The sequence below is a fragment of the Ptychodera flava genome, chromosome 15, assembly GCF_041260155.1.
Source record: "Ptychodera flava strain L36383 chromosome 15, AS_Pfla_20210202, whole genome shotgun sequence".
Classification (NCBI taxonomy): Eukaryota; Metazoa; Hemichordata; class Enteropneusta; family Ptychoderidae; genus Ptychodera; species Ptychodera flava.
In genome coordinates, this window is record NC_091942.1 from 37,867,172 (window position 1) to 37,892,777 (window position 25,606).

The following is a 25,606-nucleotide window of genomic DNA, read 5'->3' on the forward strand; positions in this document are numbered from 1 at the left end:
GATGTGCATATGTATGACATAGGTCAATGTCCTTGTACCAACTTTGAATAAAATCGGTGAGATATGCCTGAGTTATGGCTCTGTACATGAAAAAATCGTAACGAAATGGCCGCACGGCAGCCATATTGGATAGTATCACAAAACAAATTGACGTGCATATCTATGACATTGGTCAATGTCCTTGTACCAACTTTGAATAAAATCGGTTGAAACATGCCTGAGTAATGGCTCTGTACATGAAAAAAATCGTAATAAAATGGCCGCCTGGCGGCCATATTGGATCGTATCACAAAACAAATTGACGTGCATATGTATGACATAGGTCAATGTCCTTGTACCAAGTTTGAATAAAATCAGTTGAGATATGCCTGAGTTATGGCTCTGTACATGAAAAAAATTGTAACAAAATGGCCTCACGGCAGCCATATTGGATCGTATCACAAAACAAATTGACGTGCATATCTATGACATGGGTCAATGTCCTTGTACCAACTTTGAATAAAATCGGTTGAAACATGCCTGAGTTACGGCTCTGTACATGAAAAAATCATAATAAAATGGCCGCCTGGCAGCCATATTGGATCGTATCACAAAACAAATTGACGTGCATCTGTATGACATATGAAGTAATCCTTGTACCAAGTTTGAATGAAATCGCTCCGGGCATCTCTGAGATATCTGCGTGAACGGACGGACGCATGCACGCACGGACGCACGCACGGACGCACGGACACATGCACGGACATGACCAAACCTATAAGTCCCCACGGACACCGTCCGGGGGACTAACAAAAGTGTACATGCTGAAGTTGTTTTCCAATAATCTTAAAAGAATATTCTACGTGTCAACCTGTTAAATATCAGTGAGTTGAGTCCTATGTGACATGCATTAGACTGAGCTTCCTGAAAATATGCCAACTCATTACTGAAAATTTAAACTATCTCCACAATTTCTTACACAAACTTAAAAAGAGGTGAGAAATCACAGGTGTTTGTGATATTTTGACAACACTGTGATACAGTACCAATAATGTACTAATATTCTGCCATTGAAATATTTTTCTATTTCTGTGATGGATTCACATGATGATAGCATTGCAATCAACGATCATGTTTTGCATGCACTACGTGACTATTCTGATACAATGTTAAAAAGTCCACAGAGAATAAATAACCAATCACTGTGTTGAAACTTCAGCCTTTATTTCCAGGTTATTGCAGATCATGTGAAATCTTGTTATTCTCACGGCCACAACTATCAACTTTACACTTAAACTCGGCAAGTTGACATTAAGACAGTAAAAAAAAGGCACAGTCTGTGATTTTCTCATATCATTATTTAGTTTAAAATTATTCCAATAACTACATGTATATAATAAGGCCATTATGGGCATAAACAATTGTAATCAATATCATTTAAAGTAATTTACGGTACAACACAATTCTGTGATGTTACAAATATGTGTCCAGCACAATAAGAAAAGGGCAAAACTTGTCAAGTCAGATCTTGTCACCATAGGATTTACAATAGAAATTCATGATTAACATGTTGATGTTACACATATCAAATTCATAATCAAAATGCATTCCCATGACCCGCATAGGAACAAAAAGAAAATCAAAGTCAAAATGTTTGGCATAAAATTGACAAACTCACAATAAGGATTAAATAATATGGCACTGCAATTATCACACTCACTCACTAACTAGACAATCCTGGATTAATTATTGGTAGGTGTCTGAAATTGTAGATCAGATTATTTGCTGTGTACACACAATTGTCATTTTGAGTACTTTACATAATACAATGGGAGATGTTACTGAGGTAGGGTGCTGTACAAATCACTTGTAGATATGACATAATCAACATAGCATTCCACACTTGTGAAATAATTCTGCCTCTGAATAATATCTGATAGGAATACAAGGTCCATACACTCAAAGTCACTTATTCAAGGACTGCAGGAGCTAATGGACCTTTGAGTAACATGGTCTTGTTACCTTAGTTTTATGAACTGTTTCTGAAGATACCAAACATCAAAATTAAACTGAACATGCAACATATCAAATGTCTGGCAAGACAACATCCAAATGAAGAAAATGTGCAACTTATGTAGTTTGTCAGCGTATTGAAATTCAAAATTCAAATGACACACATACTGAATGTTAAATATTTTCTGTTCTGTTCTAATTAACAAACTGCTATCGGTACACTGTCAATTTTACACCTAATGAGCATATAGTATCTGTCTTATAACATAATTAGCATTGTTAAATTTGATAATTTGACAGAAACATAATCAAAATATAATCAACTGGCTTGAATACACATAATGAAAGGTAAAATACAAAATAATGATCTGGATATGAATACTGGAACAGTAAACATAGCAGTAAATGTTCATGAATACAAGTGATACAGGAAACTGAAAACTAACGATCTCCATAGTTGGTTTGTAATGTCTTCAATGTCTCAACTCAGTCTATCTGACAACATGTCATACACCATGTGAGCTTTGTTATCTTGATATAGCTAACATTTTGAACTGAAAAACATCCCTGATGTGTAAATCCTAAGATGTGACCAATCCAATCACACCTACATTCTTCTTCTCTAAAGTTGTCCAAGACATGATAAGATTACTGCCATACCTACAAGTAGGAAACAGAGCATTAATTCGGAATTTTTGAATATTTTGATTTCATATGAATGAATGAATGAATTACACTGCACTGCTTGACTGACCAAGCTTGTAAACCAAATTACGTAATTATCTCTATTTGCCAATCATAGTTGCGTAAAGAACAACTGGAAAACTGGCAGAAATGAAACTCACCTTGACTGTACTGTCAACAGCTCCTGAAAACAAACGTCCTCTTGAAACCGCCAAGCACGCCACACTACCCTGATGTCTCAACATTGTCTGGGCACAGATCATGTTCTCCATACTCCATACCTACAATGTTCAATAATTGGTCATATTCATGAAAATCTTTGAAACTGTTTCATGAATTTGATCAATTACATGCAGGCTCTGTGATTAATGGTCAGTATGTCAATATTATGTTATCTGTTATGTACTACAATCCTATGCATGGTGACACAGCTATTACATGCTGATCAAAAGACAAAGGCTTTGAGTTCCTTCTTGTAAAAAAACCCAAACTTTAAATGTTTTGGTAGCATGTCCTTGGACATGAAAACAACTGGAATGTGATTGCTAACTAACAAACAATTTTCTGGACACAGATCTGCCGTTAAGTACCGATACACTTCTTCAATCTTCCTTGGGCATGGAAAAGAAAAAAGGGCTACTAACTCTGATCAATTTGAAATATTTGAGCCATCACCTAAACTTAAAATCACAATATGGAGGTAAAATTCTGACAAAGAAAATGCTAGGGAGGTTGCCAAATGTGTGGTTGTGAAAATGTAGAAGTGTACCTACCCTGAGAGTTCTATCATAGGATGCACTGAAAACTCTAGTACTGCCTGGTACCTGTATCACAGCCAATGCATACACAGTGCCAACATGCCCAGTCAATGTTTCTTGCTGGTCATAGTTCTCAAGGTCCCACACCTGAAACAAATATTGACATATCATTATTTCCACTTGTGAACAGTATCAATGCTATCAGAACCGTCAGGGCTTGACAATTTTTTTTTTCAGTTCACTTGTCCGTGGGACAAGTGGATTTTCAAGTTCACTTGTCCTCACAAAAATTTTACTTGTCCTCCATTTGTAATAATCAGAACAGCCAATACTTGCGACGAATTCCGTAGAGGCTTTCAGGGCTTTCTTATTTTGGTAATTTTCGCCACTGTTGACGCCGATTTTCTCAAAAGTTCACGTTACTGGCACATATCATACATCGGCTTCCCGTGTTTGGCAAGCATAAATGCCGTCGTAAACAGATTGGTCAGTTTTTGTCGCTGGTCGTCATTCATTTTACGCATTGCGAGTACGATCGGGGTGTTAGCAAGTGAAACCGTATCGGGCTCACCGGGACCGGCAAAATTTCCACAATCATTGTCCCGATCTCGTCTGTAATGCGCCAAACAATCCAAATGCGGTCGACTGGACTCGTGAGACCTTATCGATTCAACGCGAAACATGTCGCATCCGTCAAGAAAAGCGTTTCGCTTTCCAAGTTGTTTGGCAATGGTGAACCGTCATATTTCAACCAAGGGCACTGTGCTTTCCATGTCGGGAGATAACATCTACAGCATTTTTCCGCATCATAACGCTTATGTTTAGATCTTTTGTCAGAAACATCATCACATTAAGTCGTCGATTCTCAGACAATCCACTCACGCTGACTCGTGGCGCCATCGTAAATCATCACAGCGTCGTTTCTCAGAGTTACACAATGCCCATCGTCGTAAACCACGCGCCACTTTACTGCAACAGCTTTGCTTGATTTTTGCGTAGGTCAGTGGAGCGGAAATTATGCTCTGGCTCGCGAGAATGCACAATACCTTGTTAGTGTTAGTGGGAAAATTACCGTAAAATGGTCATATTTACAGCGATCACTCCACAGACTATCTGCCAACAATGTTTGTCTACCTCTTGAGGCCGCATATGTGATTTTCAAGTACATCATGCCGATCGTCGATAAGCAATATGATTGGGTTTTGCAATTTTCTACCTAATTTGTTTGGGCAGAGTAGTCAGCATACAACAAAGAAATGCTGCTTACGCAAAATTTTAAGCAACTATTTTGATTGGATGACGAAACACTTTCATGTCGATCATCTTAAAATTGCAACATTGTGTGAGTCGGCAAGTGAATCTCAGAAGAATGTCACAGTTGTATCTAAAACAAAGTCAGAGATTGACATTTATGTTGTGTGTAACTACTACAACGCAAATCGGGCGACATGAGCACAAAACAAACTTAGATACGCGTTGATCGTGCCAGAAGTTGTATAAACAACTTGTCCAGCGGGCGACCAGATTTTATTTTTGACTTGCCCGAATGTAAATTTCACTTGTCCCAGGCGACTGGCGATAGAAATTTTCAAGCCCTGACTGTCCTCTGACCATAAAGGATTTTCTGTGGAACTTTATTCTTCTGAACATCATCAGAACTATAGCATTTACCAGTAATTAGTAAATTTGTGAAAACTACCACTGCCAGAAATATTGCGCAATCTTTCATTTCTGGGATAACATCTGGTGTATACCAAAAGTGTCACTGTATATTGCACTAACTCAAGGTACTGTCTGCGGAAAAAATGTTGCAATATTTTACCACCATTGACCTAATAATATTGTCAAAGACAAATTATGGCTGATACTCACATGAATGCAATTTTCATAAGTTCCAGCCAGTAGATAATGACTAGTTACTGCAATTGAGTAGACACTGCCACCTGATGTCTGCAGTACATGGACTATTTCCAGTGTTTTCAAATCCCACACCTGTAAGGGTACAGTAAAACAAAGAGTCAATCATTCATACACCTCGATGTCAATAACTGCTACAATTATTCAAACATGAAGAATTGAAATATCCAGTATTTGGTTTTGTCAAACCAGCATGTCAGTGTGTAATGGACATTGTAATTATTGACAGATGGGCACAAGTCCAGACCTGAATTGGATTATCAATGCTAATAATACAGAATATAAATATGCAGTCAATGTTGATGAGGTGAGTACTGGGTATTTCAAAACACTGTGAACTAGACACAGACTGTTGCTGACATATGCAACAAAGACTAAATAATTGTAAAAAGCTACAGTTACTTGGCCTTTAAAGCATCTCTTCACATAAAATGGATAAAGAATGACTACTGCCTGTATGGTGAAGGGGGATATGGTAAGTAGAATTATTTGCACACACAACTTTATCCAGGCACATTTTCATTCTCACATGGTTAATTGAGACCATTGATATATATTCCTACCTTGATTGTTTGATAGGAACCACTGTAAACATAATTTCCAGAGGCAACCAATGCCCTGACCCAGTGATTCAGTCCGGTCAATTCCCTCTTGAATTCATGTGTGTGGATATCATACACCTGAAAATCATAGAATGCATCAGAGGAAACTTACATTCAGTTTGATATTTTCATGGTTTTATTGATCATCTTTGAGTGAATTGTTAGCTTATTACATGATTATATGCTTGGTCAGTAACAAATTTCTATATACCTATGGAGATAAAATTGCTGACGAAGATGTTTCTGAGACTGATGAATGTCCACCTATTTGTTGCTATGATCTGAACACAGCAACAGAAAATCATGACTAGATAGGGTGGAAATGTTAATTTATCCAATCTAAAGTTGAGATAGCCCACACAATTTTTTCACAGGGCAATGAGTTGGTGACTTACAACATTAATTCACGGCTGACTTTCTGGTCACTTACCGGAGCTATGCCTATATATAGAGGTTTAAGCCTAAGAGGATTAAATCTGGTATTTGAAATGGGAATTAAAATTGCATAGTCTGTCTGTATCAGAGTATCATCATATCTCTATTCATTCACTATTCTTGATAATCATGAATGACTGCATCACCTTCTACTTGTAGCAATTAACACTTTGTCTTCTTCAGCAGAATATATCTCCCAAATCACATACTGGTAAAATTGTCATCCACACTTGACTTACCTTGATGACCTTGAGTGAACCACTGAACAACATATTATTGGCAGCAACTAAGGTACAGACAGGGTTATCATGGGCTTGAATCTCCTTGACAAAAGTTAGAGTGTCAATATCCCATACCTGTGTTCATAAAATGACAAAAGTAATTATGTTATCAATAAAAATCCCAAAATTTCAAATACAGTCAAAACGACTGACAGTACTAAACATTACTATACTTATCATGTTGGTTTTTTTGTCAATACACTTCAAGACCAAGTCAAAGCGAAATTTAACATCCAAGGAAACTGAACTAGCCAAAGTGGTTATAGTGTTAAAAAGGATGCATTTATATTTCAGTGTTTTTCAACAGAAGTCACAAGCTTTAACAATATTTCTGTAGAGTTCTCAAACATTAACAAGGCGGAAAACTCTTATCAAACAATGTTTTGTGAAGTTGTGCATCTTGACATAATGATCACTGTTTAGGCTGACATTCAAATACTGGCAACACATGCAGGAAGATATAAACAAAATTGTCAAACTCTACAATCAAGCAGATGATACATGAACTGCTCATACAACAGATGACACTCTTTCAGACGAACTCACATCTAAAAGCCATGATTTTCTAACTGGTTCAATGCAATCTAAACAAAGATCAAAGGCAATACTTTTATCAGTTATGTATGCAGTATGAATGATGATTGCAAAACAATTACTTACTCTAATGGTACAATCAGCTGATCCACTGTACAACTTGGTACTGAAAAGTCAATGAAAAAAATCAGAAATTACTCTTAGGCAGTATCAATCAGATATGACTCTGTGAACAGGGTTACTGTTTTTTCTGCAACTGCAGTGTTTTCTCTACATGTTCACTGAAGAGGGCGATTTCTACCCCTTTTATCAAAATTAGGGGGCAGACTTGACATTTTTGGGGGCAGTATTTTTAATGCTTACTGATGACATTAAACAACATATCCTATCAAAACATGAACATAAAATGGCACTAGTATCCATGGAGACTGAACCATAACTATGTCCTTGGCTGTTCTTTTCGATGCGTACACTCCACGTTATGCACGTCACCAAAGTTGAATGACAGGCGATATTTTGTCTTTTCCGAGGGAGTATTCTGACCAGAAACAACAGCAAATTTACAGGTCACTACACTATGCACTTGGGTCACCATCATATGGGCGTATTTGCGTGCTGTGTTTTGTGCGCAATTTTCGCGCAGTCAGTAACTTTTAAAGGGCAGAAAATGGCTCAAAATGCGCAATTTGCGCAATCGCGCAGTCGAGAGAAAACCCTGCAACTGTAGTAATATTTTCTATGTACCGGTCCAAGGCAGTGATAAGCACAGAGAGAAATAAAGGGTTCAAAAGTTACATTGGACATAATTTTCTTCATTTTATTGGTGAAGCCTTTAATGAAACTTGCTGATTTATATGCTGCCAGGTCTTTAATGATAATTTTGTTACTATTCACAGTATTTTCCAACTTACCCATGCACACACAGAGACAGTACAATTCCTGTATGTCCTTCTAATGTTTTCTGACATGTGTATGTGGTACATGTATCCCATACTTTGATAGTCTTATCTGATGAACCACTGAATAGCAGATCTCCATGGACACACAGACACCATACTGGGCCCTGATGACCTACAAATGTGCCCTTGCACTTGAACACTGGTTGAGTATCATAACCTGATGCAAGAAAAAGGAAATTTTTTTATGTAATCAAAACCTAACAGGAATTCATGGACATCGAATGTTTTCATCTTGCTACATTAGATTCAAACAGTTTCTCTTAGCCATACAATTTAGAAAGCTGTAAGTTTTCATCCACTTATTGTTAGTATTTGACAAGCATTACAGGGAATGCATAGTTGCTATGGATACATATAATTTCCTTTACACTTGTTGCACATATAAATTGATCAAGAGTCAGGGTTACAAAATGTCGTCTAACCTAAGCATTCTGCCAACATTATTGCCCAACGGCTGGATGTTTCCAATAAAACTTACCTAAAACATTCCTAATTACTATAGACTCTTTTGGCTCAATGCAAAAACATTTCAGAGCCCTGACACCTTGTTTATTTTGGGCAACTGACCCCATTATATTCCTCATTTACAGAAAATCTGACAGCGACCCAAAGAATCAGAAAGCCCAGAATTGTCAGCCCCTTCAGTTGCACATAATATAAATAATTCATCAATGACTAGTAGATAATGACACTTCAATAGACAGGGGTTTACAGTTGACATAAAATGTACTTACAGCCCACAGCTCCTGAGTTCAACCTAGCATTGATGTGTGATAGCTCATCATTTATCATTGAACAATCTCTTCTCAGATCATACAACTCATTAGTCATTCTGCTTTGATTTCCATCCAGGACATCTATGTGAAAATCACAAACAAGTGGAAACTGTGAGAGGTAGCACTAGATGGCACTAGTTCACTTCCTATAATATGAGTACAAACTCAGAAATTTCAGAAACAATGAGAAAATTTCTGCTGAAAGAAATTACATGCAGAAGTGTACATAAAATACATAAGATACATTCAGTGCAAATGCGTTGTTGTTTAGATTGAAATATAAGAATATAGCTGGACACTAGTGATTGTTATTGAAATATATAAATCTGTTCCTATACAACTAAAAACATCAGCTACAATGTCTGTATCTGAAGTTTTAGAATATTTTAGAATCCTGTACATGTTCTAAGCGATGAATATGAATTAACTGTTATTTTAAGCTGTTAATACAAAATGGATGGTGCGTACATCATTTCTGTCAGTTGAAATATTTTATGGCACCTAGACACGTAAAATGGGTGAAAAGCAGTAACTATACAGATGTGTCTGATGGTAAAGTTACACATCTTACCTATAGATTTTTCCAGCCTGGATTGGTTCTCATCAAGAATATCTGTGAAGTAAAGAAGAGAAATACGAATTTGAGTTTTTCCTTGTCAGTGACAGTTTTTCTTGTGAATCAAATCACTTTCAGTAACATTAAAATCCTTCCTCACTTTTGAAATGTATCTCTGTTACATTGCAATGGACTATTCCCTGATTTGCATTTGCAGATCAATCATTCTTGATCAATGATGAAATTTTATCTGCTGTCAAGGCCATAACTTCTTCAAGCTGTGACACAGTCAGTGAAGAACTCCCAAGGAGTCCTATTTTGCTACCAGCAAAAATGATTGTCAACAATTTACACAGATATATACATGAGTGAATACCTACCTATTTTAAGTTCATTGGCTTTTTCCAACCTATCAACTCTCTCTGATAACTTTCCAAGCATAGATCTCAGGAATCCAATGTCTTGGTCTTTCTTTTCCAGACTGAGTTGTAATTCAGCAACTTTCTCTTCTGTGCTCTGTAGGAATTCTTTCATTGACTCATACCGACATGATGTAAGGTGGGTCTGAAGTTCTTGTTCTGTACCAACAAACATACATCCATATTTCTGGTGGTCACACTTTCTCTGATCACATATCTTCAAATGGGCTTCCATATCCTGCAGTTAAATAATATTATTCATGATCTTCTTCGTTTGTCTTATGCACATCATAATGCCATGTAGTAGAACACCCATTAAAACCAAGAAATTGGAAACAAAAACATGAAACAGATCACAGTATTTCATCCAAAGGAACAAAGTCAAGATTTCCCATTGAGCTATCTCATCACAATCAATAATGAAACCTATCTAACAATTATTGTCATGGATACAGGATTGATAAAAATCAAGTTTGAGAATTAACACCACATTCTGATGAGAAAACTGTCAGTAGCACTTTAGAATTGATAACAGTAATGCAAATATAGAGGTGCAAGCCCTAGAATCATAGTTTTTGCATCCAACTGATAATCAAAATATGTACTTGTCTCTTGGTTATGAAAATAAAATTCAATAAGCCTACTCTATAATAAAAAGTGTGCAGTATTTTACAACACTCACTTAGCGCAACAGATCGTATGATGGTGGCAAAACCAACCAAAATATACAAATGTGGATGGATATTCAAGTATTTCTATGTGCATTTGTGCATGTGGTTTGTTTATATCTTCCTTCTTGCAAAATCCTGGTTATGCTTATTAATCAATATTTCATAAGTTTGCTTTCCAAAGTTGTAATATTTATTCTGCAAGATGTTAAATTCACATATAATTCTGGACGTACCATTTTCCGAATCATTGGACAAGCAGAGTTGTTTGGACACTGCAGTGGAGCATAGCCACATTCATTCTCATGAGCTCTGCAAGAAAAGTACCATAACTGTTATAAAAGGATGAAATTTCGTAGAAATCTAGCACAGATATGTTGAATACAAACACTCATGGAGATGCTAAAAAATATCAACACTATATTTGTGTCACCATTTTTGCAACTCAATGTTATTTTTTATGATGTATACATTTAAGCAGACTTTTTACCAACAAAAATAATCATTGCTATTTATATTGGGTTCTTCATATGTTAAAACTCAGCCAGTGGATTTGAAAAACCCTACAACTCCAGTAACTTTTTCCTTGGACAAAAAGAGAATTAGAGATGGCACCTCAAATGAATGAGACAAGTTGATTTACAAACCTTCTCTCATTGACTTTAATTGTCATTGGACATCCATTTGGATTGACTTCATAATCTCCAGGCACTCCATTGCTTGATGGACGACAACCATATTTGCAGTGGATTTGCATCTCACCTATCTGTTCCTGTACGGCAATGTTTGCTACCACAAACGCAAGTTTCTTATCATCTACAGGGCACTTGACTGTCAAATGATAAAGAATAGCGACACCAGTTACAAAACATGTTTGTTGACATTCAACAGAAACTGCACACCAACAAAGCCAATCATAAACAATGCTGACAACTTGTCATTTTTTGTGTATACCAATCTTGACTTTTACAGAATTGCATGGCTTCATTGAAGATGTTGATATTACAGCCAGTTATAACACTCTACAAATAAGATATGTCCTGTGAAGAAAATTTTATTTCCATTATTATATTTGTATTTAAAAGGATAACCTTTACCTTGTCCTCCTCTTGTAACACACCATTTACAGTATGTGTGCTGAGGGAAAGGAAAAAAAGAAAATATCTCATTTCACTGGTATTATAGTCATAAATCAGTATCATATTGATACTGGGAAAATCATTACTTTCTTCTGATCTTAAAGTTGCTCCTGCTTGTGATATTAGTAACTCTTCTTTCTCATTCTGCTAAAGGGTTTCAATTAAAATAGCGTCAATGACACTGTAGCTCCCATCCTGGACTATTTAGTGTTTGTCCTCTGGTCAGATATTTGAACATGTGTGAAAGGGATAAAGTGCATGAAGTGAAAATACTTAAATGAAATGTACTGGAGACAGTGCAATATGTTTAATGTAATTATTCAGAATATAAAATGGAAAAAATACAGAATTAGATATATCGAATACTGTGATACAACCATTAACTCAACAAGTCATTTACAATGACATAGTCCCCACTTGTAATAGGAGTATTAGTCTTGATGGGGCAGGAAAATGTGGTCATTAAGAAGTATCACTGGAGTGTATATGTTGAGATCTATGGGCACATAGGTCTATGTCGTTGTTCCCAATTTGAAACACATGAGGCATGTCTAAGTTATGGTTCTAAATCGGGAAAAAAGATCAGACCTCTAGCAGTATTGGCCAGCCAAGAAATACATATGCGCATTATAAATGAGGTACAAGATGTGACATCTTAAGGTCTAATATCCTATCAAAATTGGAGGGTATAGAACTTGTGGTTACTGAAATATGCATATATATGTATAATCAAGGTCAAAGGTCATCGAGGTCACATGACATTTTGAAAAAAAAAATATATTGCTATTTAATCCCTATATGCCAAAAAATCAGATCTCTAGCTCTCTTCGCTTGCCCAGGATTAGATGTTGTCATAAGGTCTCCCATCCTACTAAATACAAAGGACATAGCACTTGTGGTTACTTATTTATTGACATAAACATATATTTTAGGGAAAAGGTCATCGAGGTCACATGACATTTGGTCAAAAAATTTCTCTCCTATAGTTATCCCTATATACCAAAAATCAGACATCCAGCTCTATTGGCTCGCTCAGAATGAGATATGCGCATAATTATTGAGGTACAGTATGTGGCGTCATAAGGTGTCCAATCATACCAAACATGAAGGCTGTAGCACTTGTGGTTACTGAGTTATGAACAATATGTATATTTGAGGTCAAAGGTCACCGAGGTCATGTGACTTTTGTCAAAAAAATTGTATTGCTAAGTTATCCCTATATACCAAAAATCAGACCTCTAGCTCTATTGGCTCGCTCAAAATTAGATATGTGCATAATTAATGAGGTACAGTATGTGGCGTCATAAGGTGTCCCATCATACCATACATGAAGGCTGTAGCACTTGTGGTTACTGAGTTATGGACAAATATGTATATTTGAGGTCAAAGGTCACCGAGGTCATGTGACATTTTGTCAAAAAAATTGTATTGCTAAGTTATCCCTATATACCAAAAATCAGACCTCTAGCTCTATTGGCTCGCTCAAAATTAGATATGCACATAATTAATGAGGTACAATATGTGACATCATAAGGTGTCCCATCATACCATACATGAAGGGTGTAGCACTTGTGGTTACTGAGTTATGGACAAATATGTATATTTGAGGTCAAAGGTCACCAAGGTCACGTGACATTTTGTCAAAAAAATTGTTTTGCTAAGTTATCCCTATATACCAAAAATCAGACCTCTAGCTCTATTGGCTCGCTCAAAATTAGATATGTGCATAATTAATGAGGTACAATATGTGGCGTCATAAGGTGTCCCATCATACCATATATGAAGGGTGGTAGCACTTGTGGTTACTGAGTTATGGACAAATATGTATATTTGAGATCAAAGGTCATCAAGGTCACATGACATTTTGTCAAAATATCCGAGATATCTGCGTGAACGGATGGACTCATGGATGGACGAACAGACGGACATGACCCAATCTATAAGCTCACTGGACTTCATCCGTGGGGACTAAAAATTGTGTCACTGCATCCTTTTTGCAATATGAATACGATGAGAAACTAAATTTTTATTTTTCGTGGCCTTATACATGGGAGTCTATGGAGATCTGCCTTATACATGGGAGTCTATGGACGTGTAAACTAAAATATGCAAATTTCACCACGATTTGCCCAAATTTGGGAAAGGTCACTCCTATGCACTTCCATACCAAGTTTCAAATCAATCGGACTTGTGGTTTCAGAGCAGGAGATTTTTTGACCAAAAATGGGAGGAAAATTACAAAAAAATTCATGAAAAATAGCAAGTCCAAGATACTTACCCAAGATGTGCACAATCATTTCATGTCAGCCCAAAGTACTTACATGCTAATTTTTCATGTAATCTGCTCAGTGGTTATTGAGTTTTTTCAATTTTGACTGTTTTTACATTTTTTCACTTAATTTGCATATTTTTGGCAATGACAACTTCATTTGAACAAAATCTCATCTACAGCCCATCATCCATGTACACACCAAATATCAAGATGAAATGTACAGCGGTTTTGGAGTTTTTGATGTTGACGGACAGACATACAGACATACAGACATACAGACACACAGACATACAGACATACAGACATACATACATACAGACATTTCCTAGCCTATAAGAATAGCTTCCATTGCCATATATACATATGGCTATGGAGCTAAAAACTAATGCACTGAATATTTTGATATAAACACATGAATTTCCTGATAACAATACAGCCAATTTTTTTTATTTGTAATTTCATGCCCATCAGTAGTTTGAATACAGATTTTTATTTTTGAAATATCAGATATGCTAGGTACATTTAATAGTGTAAATTTTGTTGAACTTTTCGTACTTTTTGAGATGTAATGGGTAGAAATCACATGGAAGTGAAATGGTTTGCTAGAAGAGGAATAAAAGACTCTTTCAATGTTCAACACAAGAATAGAACAGTAATCAGCTGACAAATTTTTAAATTTCCTCTTTGTAAGGTCAGCAACAATAGATCAAATATGTATCTGAATAGAAAACATCAAGACAGTACTTACACCACAGCTAGTAATAACTGGATCCTTGAAAACCTTTCCGCATAGCAAACAGTACAGTTTTTTGTTTGGAGGCTCTGTGAATATGAGGATCTCCTGTAAAGAATGAGAGAGATGCAAGTCATGAAACAGGTACATCTCATTCATGGTGTGGTGTGGTAAGGTCTTTGTACAGTGTCATTTTTGGAGAACAAACATTTCAAATACTATCCTAGGAAAATGCTGCAAACACTTGATTATTACACATACATGCACATGACTTCCTCTACTGCAAATAATATAAACATTTCCTGAGGACGGTTTATCACATACAACACCAGCAGAGTAGCTACATGGGAAAACACCTGAAGAACTGTAGTCTGAACAAGACTTGAATCATTCCAACTCTGGATAAAAACTCAACACAAATGCAAAACTTGACACTTGCTATTGGTCACTACTTTGTTGGCCAGAACGGTTTCAGACAAACACCAATAACCATCTATTTCATCGTTGGCCATCCATAAGAAGTCATCACCTGCTGCAGCAGATGATTACCATCACCAGTTAGTTCATTCAAATCTGTTTTAGCTTTCAGTGACTACATGCTAAGTCAGACAGTCACTATACCTTGTAGCCCTGGTAAGTCATACACATTGATCTAGTGATCAATTTTCATATTAGTTGATACAACTCTTAGTTTTGACAGATTACATATGAAGTGTGTGTATATTGTACTTGTCTGAGTATAAGCCACTGCCCATATGTTTGCCCCTCCATTGATTTCAGAGGGTTTTCAAAAATGCTATACATCCATGTGTAAACCCTACCCTAGTTTAACTCAAATACAGAAAGGTTTGGAGGGTATAAGGGGTTGTTACAGTTGGTAAAATTTCTTTTCAGATCCAAAAAACTATTCAAAGATGTTAAAATAATGGGGCATTGAAATTCCTGTGACAGCATCATATGGAAAATGGCACGTTTTTCCAGTGCCCCTCCATCCCGTTACCAAAAGTAGAAAAGTACCACTTCAAAGTCACATCTACCATTGTTTATTTTCTTTCATGTCCATGATATACATGTAGGTTTTGATCCTCTCAACATGTGATTGAATTTGTTTTAAGCAATTATCCTTTCATCTTTGAAGTGTTTTTACTGGTGACTAATACGATTTGCTGTGCTATGATGTTATTTTCACAAAGATGCTGACCATTTGATATTATGAAGTTGAGTTGCTTTTATGTGTAGCTAGTGCATGCTGGTTCATAATCCACACTATGCTGTTGATCACAGGGCTCCCGCTACCTATTTGCCAATTCGCCAAATGCCAAAGCAAGATAAAAATGGCTACAAAAATTCCTGTTTGGCTAATGTAGTAGCTATTGAATTCTTAGACCTCCTCAACAGAAAACTACACCTAACAATAAAATGTTGTAAGATGTTGAAACAGTTTACCCTCCTTCCTACAAAGTTGCAATGTATTGAAACAGTTTAATCTACTTTCTACAAAGTTCCAATTCCCTGGTACGTAAAACAAACACTGTTGCTGTTCGATACTACAATACAAGGTCCATGAATACACTGAGGCCTGCTTTGCCTCATCGTCCGCTCGCACGGCTCGTTAGCCAGACAGGAGTCTTCCACTAACCACGCCGTGCGGGATACCCCCACTATTTTGCGTTAAGGAGTTTGATGGAATTAGAAAATCAGGCGGACCAATCAGAGCACGCGTTACACTCAAAGAGAAAACCACGCCTACCTTCCAAACGCCGACCACCGCACTGTTTGTGCACAGCTTTCCTCTCGATTTACTTACTGGTTTACTAGACTTGGTTCAAGTGCGTGATTGTGAACATGTGAGTTGTGTGAACGTCTGGAATGCAATGATCTGTGTTCTGTTTTCATGTGAAATGTGTGTAGGATTATGTGAACGCGTTGAGTGGGGTGAACGCGATACAGGGGAGTTTTACCTGCCACAAACTAACTCACTACTGCTATAGCTGCACAGACTATATAAAAACGATCGCTACCAAATTTTACAAGAGGAACTTTTACAAATCATTTTCTTTTTTGAAAATTCACCGACTTGAACCAAGTCTCTGGTTTACCTTCGTCCTGTGACACCCTAATGGCTCAAACGGAGATTTAGGAGTGGGAAGGCAATCGTGCCCGAGTTACAGGATTAGATTGTCAAGCATGGAAATCTTACTGCGTGGGGGGATAAAGTTACGGGCGATTTTCTCGTCATTCAGAGAGGTGGCGAAAAGTTCCGTTTCAGTGATCGTGGGTTACGAAATGTATGGCAACGCTTTGAATCGTGTGAAGCGTTAGATATCTCTCAAAGAAAAAAAAATCGACGAATATGGCGATAGTGCAGAAGATGACTTTGAAAAAACTGACGCTTGTAGTCTATGAAATTCACCGATGAGTATATTGCTAACTGTGATGAATATGTGATTTTTTTCTGAACAACACCCAAACAAAATCCGGTTCTTTGACTTCCAGTTCTTGCATATTTCACAAAGTCCTAGTCAATGTTTTCGAGCCATACTTCTAGTTTTTTCTCCCGCGGCGTGTCGATGTTCTGTTCGGGTAAATCCTGTTCATCGTCTCACAATTTTTACAATTTTCCCAAAATATGAACAACAGAATAGCTGCCGGTCGCGCCAGTTGACAGGACCACAATGTCTGAACAACGTCTGAGTAATGGGTTTATCGTGAATTTTTGAGGTCAAAATTGGAGGAGTGGTTTAACAGATTTGCTTCGGTGGGCAGAACATTTCTATTTCGCGCCACGATCTTTTGAGTGTGGCGGGTTGATGTTTTCACCTTACAAGTTGAGCAACAGCTGGGAATATCTTGCAGTGAGACGCGCTGGCGGCTGGGCCTTTGTTTTGACGTTTTGCACACATCAGTTATTTCAGCAGTAGATTTCAGTAGCATGAAATGTAAACAGTGACCACGAATACTTGTAAATGTAACACCAAAAAAAACGTGGGAAAAGACCTATACTACAACATTCGTAGTAACCGATTATCTGATTGGCTATTTACTGGTCACATACAGTCGTGTGGTGGCGCTTTAAAAAACACGATCTAGGGGGTCTATCAGCCAAGGTCTGATTTCGGGAAGCATCCAGCTGCCCGTAGCGGAGACCTTGGCAAGCGAAGATGGCTTGCCTCTGTGAGTCCTGGTCATCCTTGAGTCCATCAAAAGTTTTACCTACTTTGCTGTATCAAAATTTGGCCTGCAACTACTCAGTTTGATAGTAAAACCATAATTTCAAAGGAAACTTTCACAAACAGAGCCATAATACAAAGAAAAGGAGAAAAACTGAGGTTTCTGAAAGGTCAAGTCTAGGTCATCTCATCATGTGATGTCATGCATGAAGACCCCCTAATTACACAATTATGGTTCACAAGAAACCACCTAGGGTGGTCCAATAGGTGAAAGGTAATTTCAAAGGAAACTTTCACAAACAGAGCCATAATACAAAAGAAAAGGAGAAAAACTGAGGTTTTCTGAAAGGTCAAGTCTAGGTCATCTCATCATGTGATGTCATGCATGAAGACCCCCTAATTACACAATTATGGTTCACAAGAAACCACCTAGGGTGGTCCAATAGGTGAAAGGTAATTTTGCTGCCTTTGGCATTCAGCTTGACTGACTCCCATTCGGCCTACTTTCAAACTGCTATAACTTATACAAGAAATTATGTGATTCTGAATGATTTTAATATTTTTGTAGATTCCACCAGTTTAATGATCTAGAAGTGAACATCACCAGACATTTCTTGATGATATAAAAATATCAAATGAAAATATATCTGGGCTAAAATGTTATCATAATCATTAAACAATGAATGCCCTCAAACAGTGAGTAATTTAAATGAACATATATCATTGTGTCTTGTTTTACAAGAGTTTTGTTTGGCCCAGCCCTTTTTGTCTCAAGAAAAGTACTTATACTCAAGACGCTATTTCAGCCTGCTTGATCACAACTATGACATACAAGTAAAACCAGGCCTTAATACCACAATAATCGTATCTACACTGCCATTGTGCTATACCATAAATGCTGTCTTCTGCATGGAAAATTGTTTTACTTGTGTGGCTCAAACATTTAGGTTATGGAAGACTGCATACATTATGCCACATGAGAAGCCTGTAACTTATGACAAGCTATCATACTGTGAATACTAACTGAATGTGGCAGAAATATTCAATCTGTACCTCTTGTAATATACACTTAACATTGCTACCAGATTTTTAGAATTCAATTGCTACCTAATTTTATTTCTGGTGTTTAAAGTTTACCACCAAAAATGAGAAAGGATTTCTATCCCTGAAATGTCATAAAAACACAGATTATAAATGCAAAAACTAAACATATTTCGTTAATGTAAAAACCATCATGAACATCATACAGAACATCTTGATTTGTAAAATTAGGGACTCCTGAATGACGAGAAAGCTGTTGCCACACTTGAGATCATAAACTGGCTAAAAGTTACTCAAAATGGCTAAAAGATTTTTGATTTGGCTAATGAGTTGGCTAATCATTTTGGTGACTTAGCGGGAGCCCTGGATCAGCAGTATACATGACGTCTTTGTTCCACATTTAACATTTTATTTCAAAATATAATTCAAGCTGAAATTTTACCAAATTGTCATTTCTGTATCCTGGGATGGTGTAATTAGTTTGATTTGAAACAGCAATATAAAATACTGTGTCAGTTCAGCTTGGAAATCGTCACTGAGTTTTGCGGACTTTTGGCAATGGTTGCCTATCAGTATCAATGCAAGGCATGCCAGTTCATAAAATCATAAGAATGTAAATTTTGCCAGTAATTTTGTCTTTTACAATTTCTTTTGATGTAAGTAGATTTTTGAACGTGATTGACAGTTTGAGTGCAGTTCAGTAATTGTGCATAAGTTAGCAAATGGCAGATAACATGGGTTGCTTGAGTATAAGACCCTCCCCTGGTATAACAGCAGTTTTGTGTTGCTGAAGTAGGAATTTATACTCAGATAAGTACAGTATATTATGAAGCATGCGGCAAATAAATGATTACAACAACGCCACATCCAATGAATATTGACATGGATTCATTAAGAAAGTTAATGATAAGAGCATTAAGGTTTAATTAGTCAGTAATGACATGAAATCACACAACAAAAGAGGGGGGGGAACTATGGTAGTGGGTCGATTTCACCAATTGACTACAACTGTCATAAAAGGACAACTTACATCACTAAGAAACACATCATCATCCTGACATATGAGTTTAGAGTGACATGAAACGAAAAAAAAAGCAAAAAAATGAAACTGACAACACTGAATGACAAATGACATGACAACAATACTGAAGTGAATATATGACAATATGGATACATTTAATATGATCTTGTTCTGTTTACAATGTATAAACTAGCATACAAACATTTTTCTACAAGAAGTTATGTTCATTGTAAGCACCCTATAAATTTTGTCTTCTTGTTAAATTTCCAGTGTACTGCTTAACAGCACACAGAAAAGCAAAGTGCAGGGTAGTGACTGCCTTCTAAATGAAAAATTTAGTATCCTTTGGTCCTAGAGCCCCAACCACCCATCCCATCTTAGTCATACGTGTATATGACAATTGCTCTAGCTGGTAGCTCATCTCAAAATCGAGCTACAAAGTGTGATACCGAATGACAAAAACACATAGACACAATAACACCACATACAGTTCAATTGTTAGTTGGTGATATTTTGCCATGATGCATGCAGTAACTGCTTAATACACTGAGATTTACAGATAAATTGGTACATTTAACATTGAAAACATGATCATGTCTATGATTATTACCTCCTCTTCATCACTACTAACAGAAGGGAAAGATCTTGCAGAGATATTGGAACCAGTACGTCTATGATGAGGTACAAATGAAAACTACAAGCAGAAGCAAGAGGATAGCAAAATATGCCATGTATGGTTAGTACAAGAAGATTTAACATTTATCAAGTCAGAACTAGCTTATTGGGCTCTGATTTAATATACTTGGTTGTTAGCAAAGAGATGGGGTGAAAGACAATGGATAAAATTACCATGATTGATGACCTAATAGTTTATGCTTATCAGTAGCTTGGTAACTGCAAATTACAGCCTAGTCTACAACTTTGTGCACAAACAATAAATGCTTGGCGTTCATGAAAACCAGTCAGCCAATACATCCAAAAGGTATTTTTAACATTATGACCTGGTACATGTTGGTGAGGTGATGCAAGAAATTGACAAGTTTGGAGATACCTTTTTTTTATCGGAAATAAATAATGTTGTAAAAAACCAGGTTGAGTAATCTAGTATTACCCATACAAGAAGTCTTGTATTGTTCCAAGAGATAGCATCTAACTGAGACAACTTTAATAATCATTGATATTTCTAAAATCTACAATTTGGAAGAGTAATATTCATAGATGTTGTTCATTATCACTGCATCTATCAGACAATGGAGAAGGCTGTCATATAAAACAGTGTTAGTTTTAAACAGAGATTACCATGTTTAATTTAAGTTATAGAGGAAAGATCTACCATAGGTTATGTTTCACTTCTTAAGGTTGACAGTACACTTGTGAAAAGACCTTGATAACGTAATCCTGTGTTCAAGTATCGATGATCAAGAGTACTGTACTTTACCTTTTCATCGTGGCAATCTAGTCCAAGTTCACTGTCATATGATACATTTGATGCACTACGATCACGATTACTGGGTGACATTGGTGTCAACAAATCACCTAGAAGTATAAGAAATCAACAGTCAACAACAAAACTTCTCTTAACCCCTATTCTACCAAGTTCATATGTCATCACAAGGTAAAGTTAGTTTGCACCAATGAAGTACATTACGTCTAATATTTTACATTGCAACAAGGACTTGAACATTTGAAGGCCCCAGAAAACAGAGATACTGTGAACATGATTATTTACCGACTTAACCCATTATAACATACCATGCCAAGTAGATGAAAGTATGAATAGGTTTTGGTTAAATACTGCTTTTCACTGATTTAAGATGGGAGAATGACAGGCACGGCACAATAAGGAATAAGCATGCACTTCTTGGAGAACATGAAATTGAACATTCAGTAACTGTCACTGTGTGTCTTAAGATTTCATGAAAAGTACATCACTTGTAAATTGTTACACTTAAAGAAAGTTTGTTTGGAAAAAAGTACAAAGACATATATTCCTAAAATCCATTCCTGGAAATGACAGATTCTTTGAAGGTTTGAATTATGTTTTGCAGGACTTCAAAAATATACTATGCCTCCTTACTTCAAAGGCCAGAAACTGAATTACAGAAATCCTGTTTACTAAAGTGATTCTACCGTAGGCTTTTGATAGCAGATAGGAAATATCAATATGTATTTTCAATCCTTTTCCCACTAATGAAGTATTGTCTGATTTCAAATAGAATTCCTTTTTGTCACAGGCATGTAGGCATAGAGAGCAGAATGATGGCTAGATTGGAAGTCCTCACACAGTCTGAGTAAACAATAGCAATGAATTAGCCTAGTCTATACAGTCGAACCTGTGTATAGTGGTCACCCAGGGGACCAGAGAAAAGTGGCCACTATAGAGAGGTGGCCTTTATATAGAGGGTGGGCGTGTCTGCATATATTTTGAAGGGGCGGGGCAGTTTGAAAGTAGAAGCAAGAGGCTGCTCAAAGAGCATTAAAATACCATACACAAGCAAAGTGAATCACTTCAAAATATTACTTTATTTCATTTAATAAATACTGTATTCAATTCTTGTAAGTTCATAATATGAAAAAATGTTTAAAAAGTCTGTAAAAATACTGATTAATTTAATATCACAATGTTTATGTGCTCTACAAAGCACAATGTTTAAATATACTGCAAAAAATAGAGTGAAACTAAATGTACATTGTATACAACACAAAGTAAAATCATGAAAAAGTTACTCTCTCTTAACTTCAGTCCAACAGGTTCACATTGCTTTACTTATAATGTTCAAACCCTAACAGGTTTGAAAAAGTCCAAAACAGAAGTCTGTTTTGCAGATGAAACCTTCTCAGTATACTTCTTCCCAAGGGCATCTTCAATATCAGTGACAGCACCCAGCATATCAGCTAATCCCTGCCTCAACACAAAGTCTTTCAGGTCTGCTACTGACTGCATGGCCTGGCTGAAGTTCTGGATGGCAGCTGCTTTTTCTTCTGATGGTTGGATGTTTTCGTCGTCACTCTCTTCTGCTGCTTCATCTTCCTCAATCTGCTCCAAGATGTCACCTGCAGGCTGCTCCCAGTCCCATTCCTCTGTTCTGCAGGTTGCCACCTCTTGCTCGATGTCAATGATGTCCTGCAGACTGCAACCAAACAATTCCTCAGCTAGCTGGCCCAGGTGTACCTCATCCATGGACTCATCTTCAGTTTCAACCACAACATCTGAAAAATAAAATTTAAAAACATTTATTAATCGATGAGGAATGAAAAAAATTAAGAAGCAGTGAGAGTGTCAAAGAAGGGCCTAAAGAAATTTTTAAAAAACTGGGGAGACGATAACAGAAAGGATTTAAAAAGTGAATAATTTTTTTTAAGAAAGCAGAGTATAAAACAAGGCTTAAAGAAATAAAAATGGGGAGAGAAATAAAGACAGGAAGCAATACCAAAAGAGGGTGAGAAAAGGAAGAATGGATGCTTACAAGCAGTAACTTATGAGGTTACATTACATTTATCAAATCAGAAATAAAGAGAGAAAGACAGACTTTTACAGACAGACAGAAAGAAAATTCAGGCTTCTGTGAAATAAACAGAACTTACCATCAATATCTCCCTGACTTGTAAATCCACATGTACGAAAACACTTCTGAACAGTGACAGGGTCAACATCTCTCCAGGACTGGCTGATCCACATGATGGTATCAAGAACGTTGATCTCTTTCAGGAAGTCACTGCCACTCTTCACCTTGTCTTCATCCATACGGCGTATGATGTGTCGGAGTTGGTGTTTTCGGTACTTCAGCTTGGTTGCTTGAATAATTCCCTGGTCCATTGGCTGTGATTTCGATGTTGTGTTTGCCGGTAGAAACACTAACTTCACATTGTTCAGCTTTATTGTTGGATGTGATGGTGCGTTGTCGATGAACAGCAGCACGTTTCTTCTTTGACGTCGCATCTTACGGTCGAATTTGCGGACCCAGTCTTCAAAGATCTGAGAGTTCATCCATGCTTTCCGGTTAGCATGATAGTCGACAGGTAAAGTTTTTGGGTCGATGTTCTTGAAACACCTCGGCTTCTGCGACTTGCCTATCACTAGTGGCTGTTCTTTATCGCCTACCATGTTGGCACACAGGGCAACAGTCAGTCTCTCTTTGGATTTCTTTCCGCCTCTGCATTCTTCGCCCTTCACAAATAAAGTTTTATTCGCCGTTGATCTGAAGAAAAGCCCCGTTTCGTCCATATTGTACACATCCCTCGGCTCGTACCCCTCGAGTAGTGACGGTAATTTCTTCTTCCAGTCGGCGACGATACCGTTGTCGACATCCCCACTTTCGCCGGACATTACGCTGAAACCAATGTTGTGACGCCGCCGGAAACTGTCGAGCCAGCCGTTCGAAGCTTTGAAGTCATCGACGCTCAAGTCCTTCGCAAATGACAGGGCACGCTCTTGCAGTAGAGGGCCGCTGACAGGGATTTTTCTCGCTACGGCATCTTTGAACCACTCCCAGGTCAGCGCGTTGATCTCTTCATTTCCAGTCTTTCGGATCTTCCTCTTTCGTTCTCCAGGGGCGTTGCTTTCGAAGTCTTCTAAGACTTCAGCTTTACGTTTCAGAATCGACTGTATCTGCGTACGCCCAACGCCATACCTCTCAGCCAGCTTGCGTGACCCCATTGAACCGCCACTCGCTTCGTAGAGCTGGATCAGTTCAACCTTCTGGTTCAGCGTCAGAGTCTTCCTCACGTTCTTCGCCATAATTTCGCTTGTAGATAGTAGTTGTTGATCGAGTTGATACGATGTGGTAGAGTCGATGCAAAAGCATAGAATGGTACAGGTTCTGAGCGAACGCTCCGTTTAAAAGCACATGGGCCGCCATTGATGTTTTGTTCTGAGACGTGAGAACGATGCATAAACCTTTGACCTTCGACCCGCTATTAGATTTTGTGTTTTCGGCCCGTTTTTTGCTCATTGTTTCTCAATTTCAATTTCTAAAATTGTTAAACGTTTATTCATATCATAATCACATATCTTGCTGTTAGTGGTGGCCCTATTTGATCGTTTTGACAACCGGTTAATCCCGGGGGTCAAACTGGCCGCTGTGATAATGTGACGCCATCACAATGAAGGGGAATGACGTAGGCGGCGAGTTGTTTGTATCCTTTGTCGTAGCCGTGGCCAGTTATCGCTCCGACAGAACTGTGACCCGCCAAGGATTGATAACATTTGCAGCCTTTCATCTCACTTTTTTGGCGGTCACTCGGTCCCTGTTTGATCTCATAGCCACACTAGCTGACCGCCGTTAATAATACATTATCACTTGTCCGAAGTTGTCGATAGCTAATTCACTGTGACTAGGCTAATCATTGTTTTCACACCTTATCTCAATGCAGCGGCAGTAACTACATGAAAAAACTCCTGCAGGTTTGTCAACTCCGATCATTCAGAAATAAAAAGGTGGCCGCTATACAAAGGATTTCTGAACAAATAGAGCGGACACAGGTGGCCGCTGACCGCGTTAGAGAGGTGGCCGCTCTGTTGAGGTTCATTAACACGGAAAACCCCACGGGACTGCTACAAAGTGACCGCTATGAAGGGGTGGCCGCTCTGTAAGGGTGACCGCTAAGACAGGTTTGACTGTATTTACATGTACAGGTACTAGTACCTAC

At 37.5% G+C, this 25,606-nt stretch overlaps 2 protein-coding genes across 6 annotated transcripts in view; both read right to left on the minus strand.

The window, feature by feature from the left end:
• Positions 1 to 133: 133 nt before the first annotated feature.
• LOC139152087 (E3 ubiquitin-protein ligase TRAF7-like) overlaps positions 134 to 25,606 on the minus strand; it is a 33,341-nt gene continuing 7,868 nt past the window's right edge. For 2 of the 5 annotated variants that reach the window (XM_070725182.1, XM_070725183.1), the window contains exons 4-21: positions 21,396 to 21,493; positions 20,568 to 20,651; positions 19,967 to 19,990; positions 14,741 to 14,833; positions 11,679 to 11,718; positions 11,229 to 11,412; positions 10,818 to 10,893; positions 9,875 to 10,151; positions 9,510 to 9,551; positions 8,897 to 9,019; positions 8,115 to 8,319; positions 7,330 to 7,369; positions 6,628 to 6,744; positions 5,915 to 6,031; positions 5,307 to 5,426; positions 3,450 to 3,581; positions 2,838 to 2,957; positions 134 to 2,652 (exon numbers count right to left, since the gene is read on the minus strand). In XM_070725182.1, coding sequence (XP_070581283.1) covers positions 2,641 to 2,652; positions 2,838 to 2,957; positions 3,450 to 3,581; positions 5,307 to 5,426; positions 5,915 to 6,031; positions 6,628 to 6,744; positions 7,330 to 7,369; positions 8,115 to 8,319; positions 8,897 to 9,019; positions 9,510 to 9,551; positions 9,875 to 10,151; positions 10,818 to 10,893; positions 11,229 to 11,412; positions 11,679 to 11,718; positions 14,741 to 14,833; positions 19,967 to 19,990; positions 20,568 to 20,651; positions 21,396 to 21,476 — 1,887 coding nt within the window. In that variant the 5' untranslated portion in view covers positions 21,477 to 21,493 and the 3' untranslated portion in view covers positions 134 to 2,640. The remainder of the gene's footprint in view (positions 2,653 to 2,837; positions 2,958 to 3,449; positions 3,582 to 5,306; positions 5,427 to 5,914; positions 6,032 to 6,627; positions 6,745 to 7,329; positions 7,370 to 8,114; positions 8,320 to 8,896; positions 9,020 to 9,509; positions 9,552 to 9,874; positions 10,152 to 10,817; positions 10,894 to 11,228; positions 11,413 to 11,678; positions 11,719 to 14,740; positions 14,834 to 19,966; positions 19,991 to 20,567; positions 20,652 to 21,395; positions 21,494 to 25,606) is intronic. The other 3 variants (XM_070725185.1, XM_070725184.1, XM_070725186.1) reach the window with 3 other exon arrangements.
• On the minus strand, positions 22,322 to 25,597 carry LOC139152088 (tigger transposable element-derived protein 4-like). The gene is made up of 2 exons (XM_070725187.1): positions 23,543 to 25,597; positions 22,322 to 23,167 (listed from the first exon to the last, which is right to left on the minus strand). The coding sequence occupies exons 1-2, from the start codon at positions 24,693 to 24,695 to the stop codon at positions 22,734 to 22,736; spliced, it is 1,587 nt and encodes a 528-aa protein (XP_070581288.1). The 5' UTR covers positions 24,696 to 25,597; the 3' UTR covers positions 22,322 to 22,733.

Bases quoted from the DNA above. Each gene is read 5' to 3' on its own strand.
- LOC139152088 (XM_070725187.1), bottom strand. From the start codon at position 24,695: ATGGCGAAGAACGTGAGGAAGACTCTGACGCTGAACCAGAAGGTTGAA. The intron at 23,168-23,542 runs GTAAGTTCTGTT...TTTATTTTTCAG, and splicing joins AAGTCAGGGAGATATTGATG to ATGTTGTGGTTGAAACTGAA.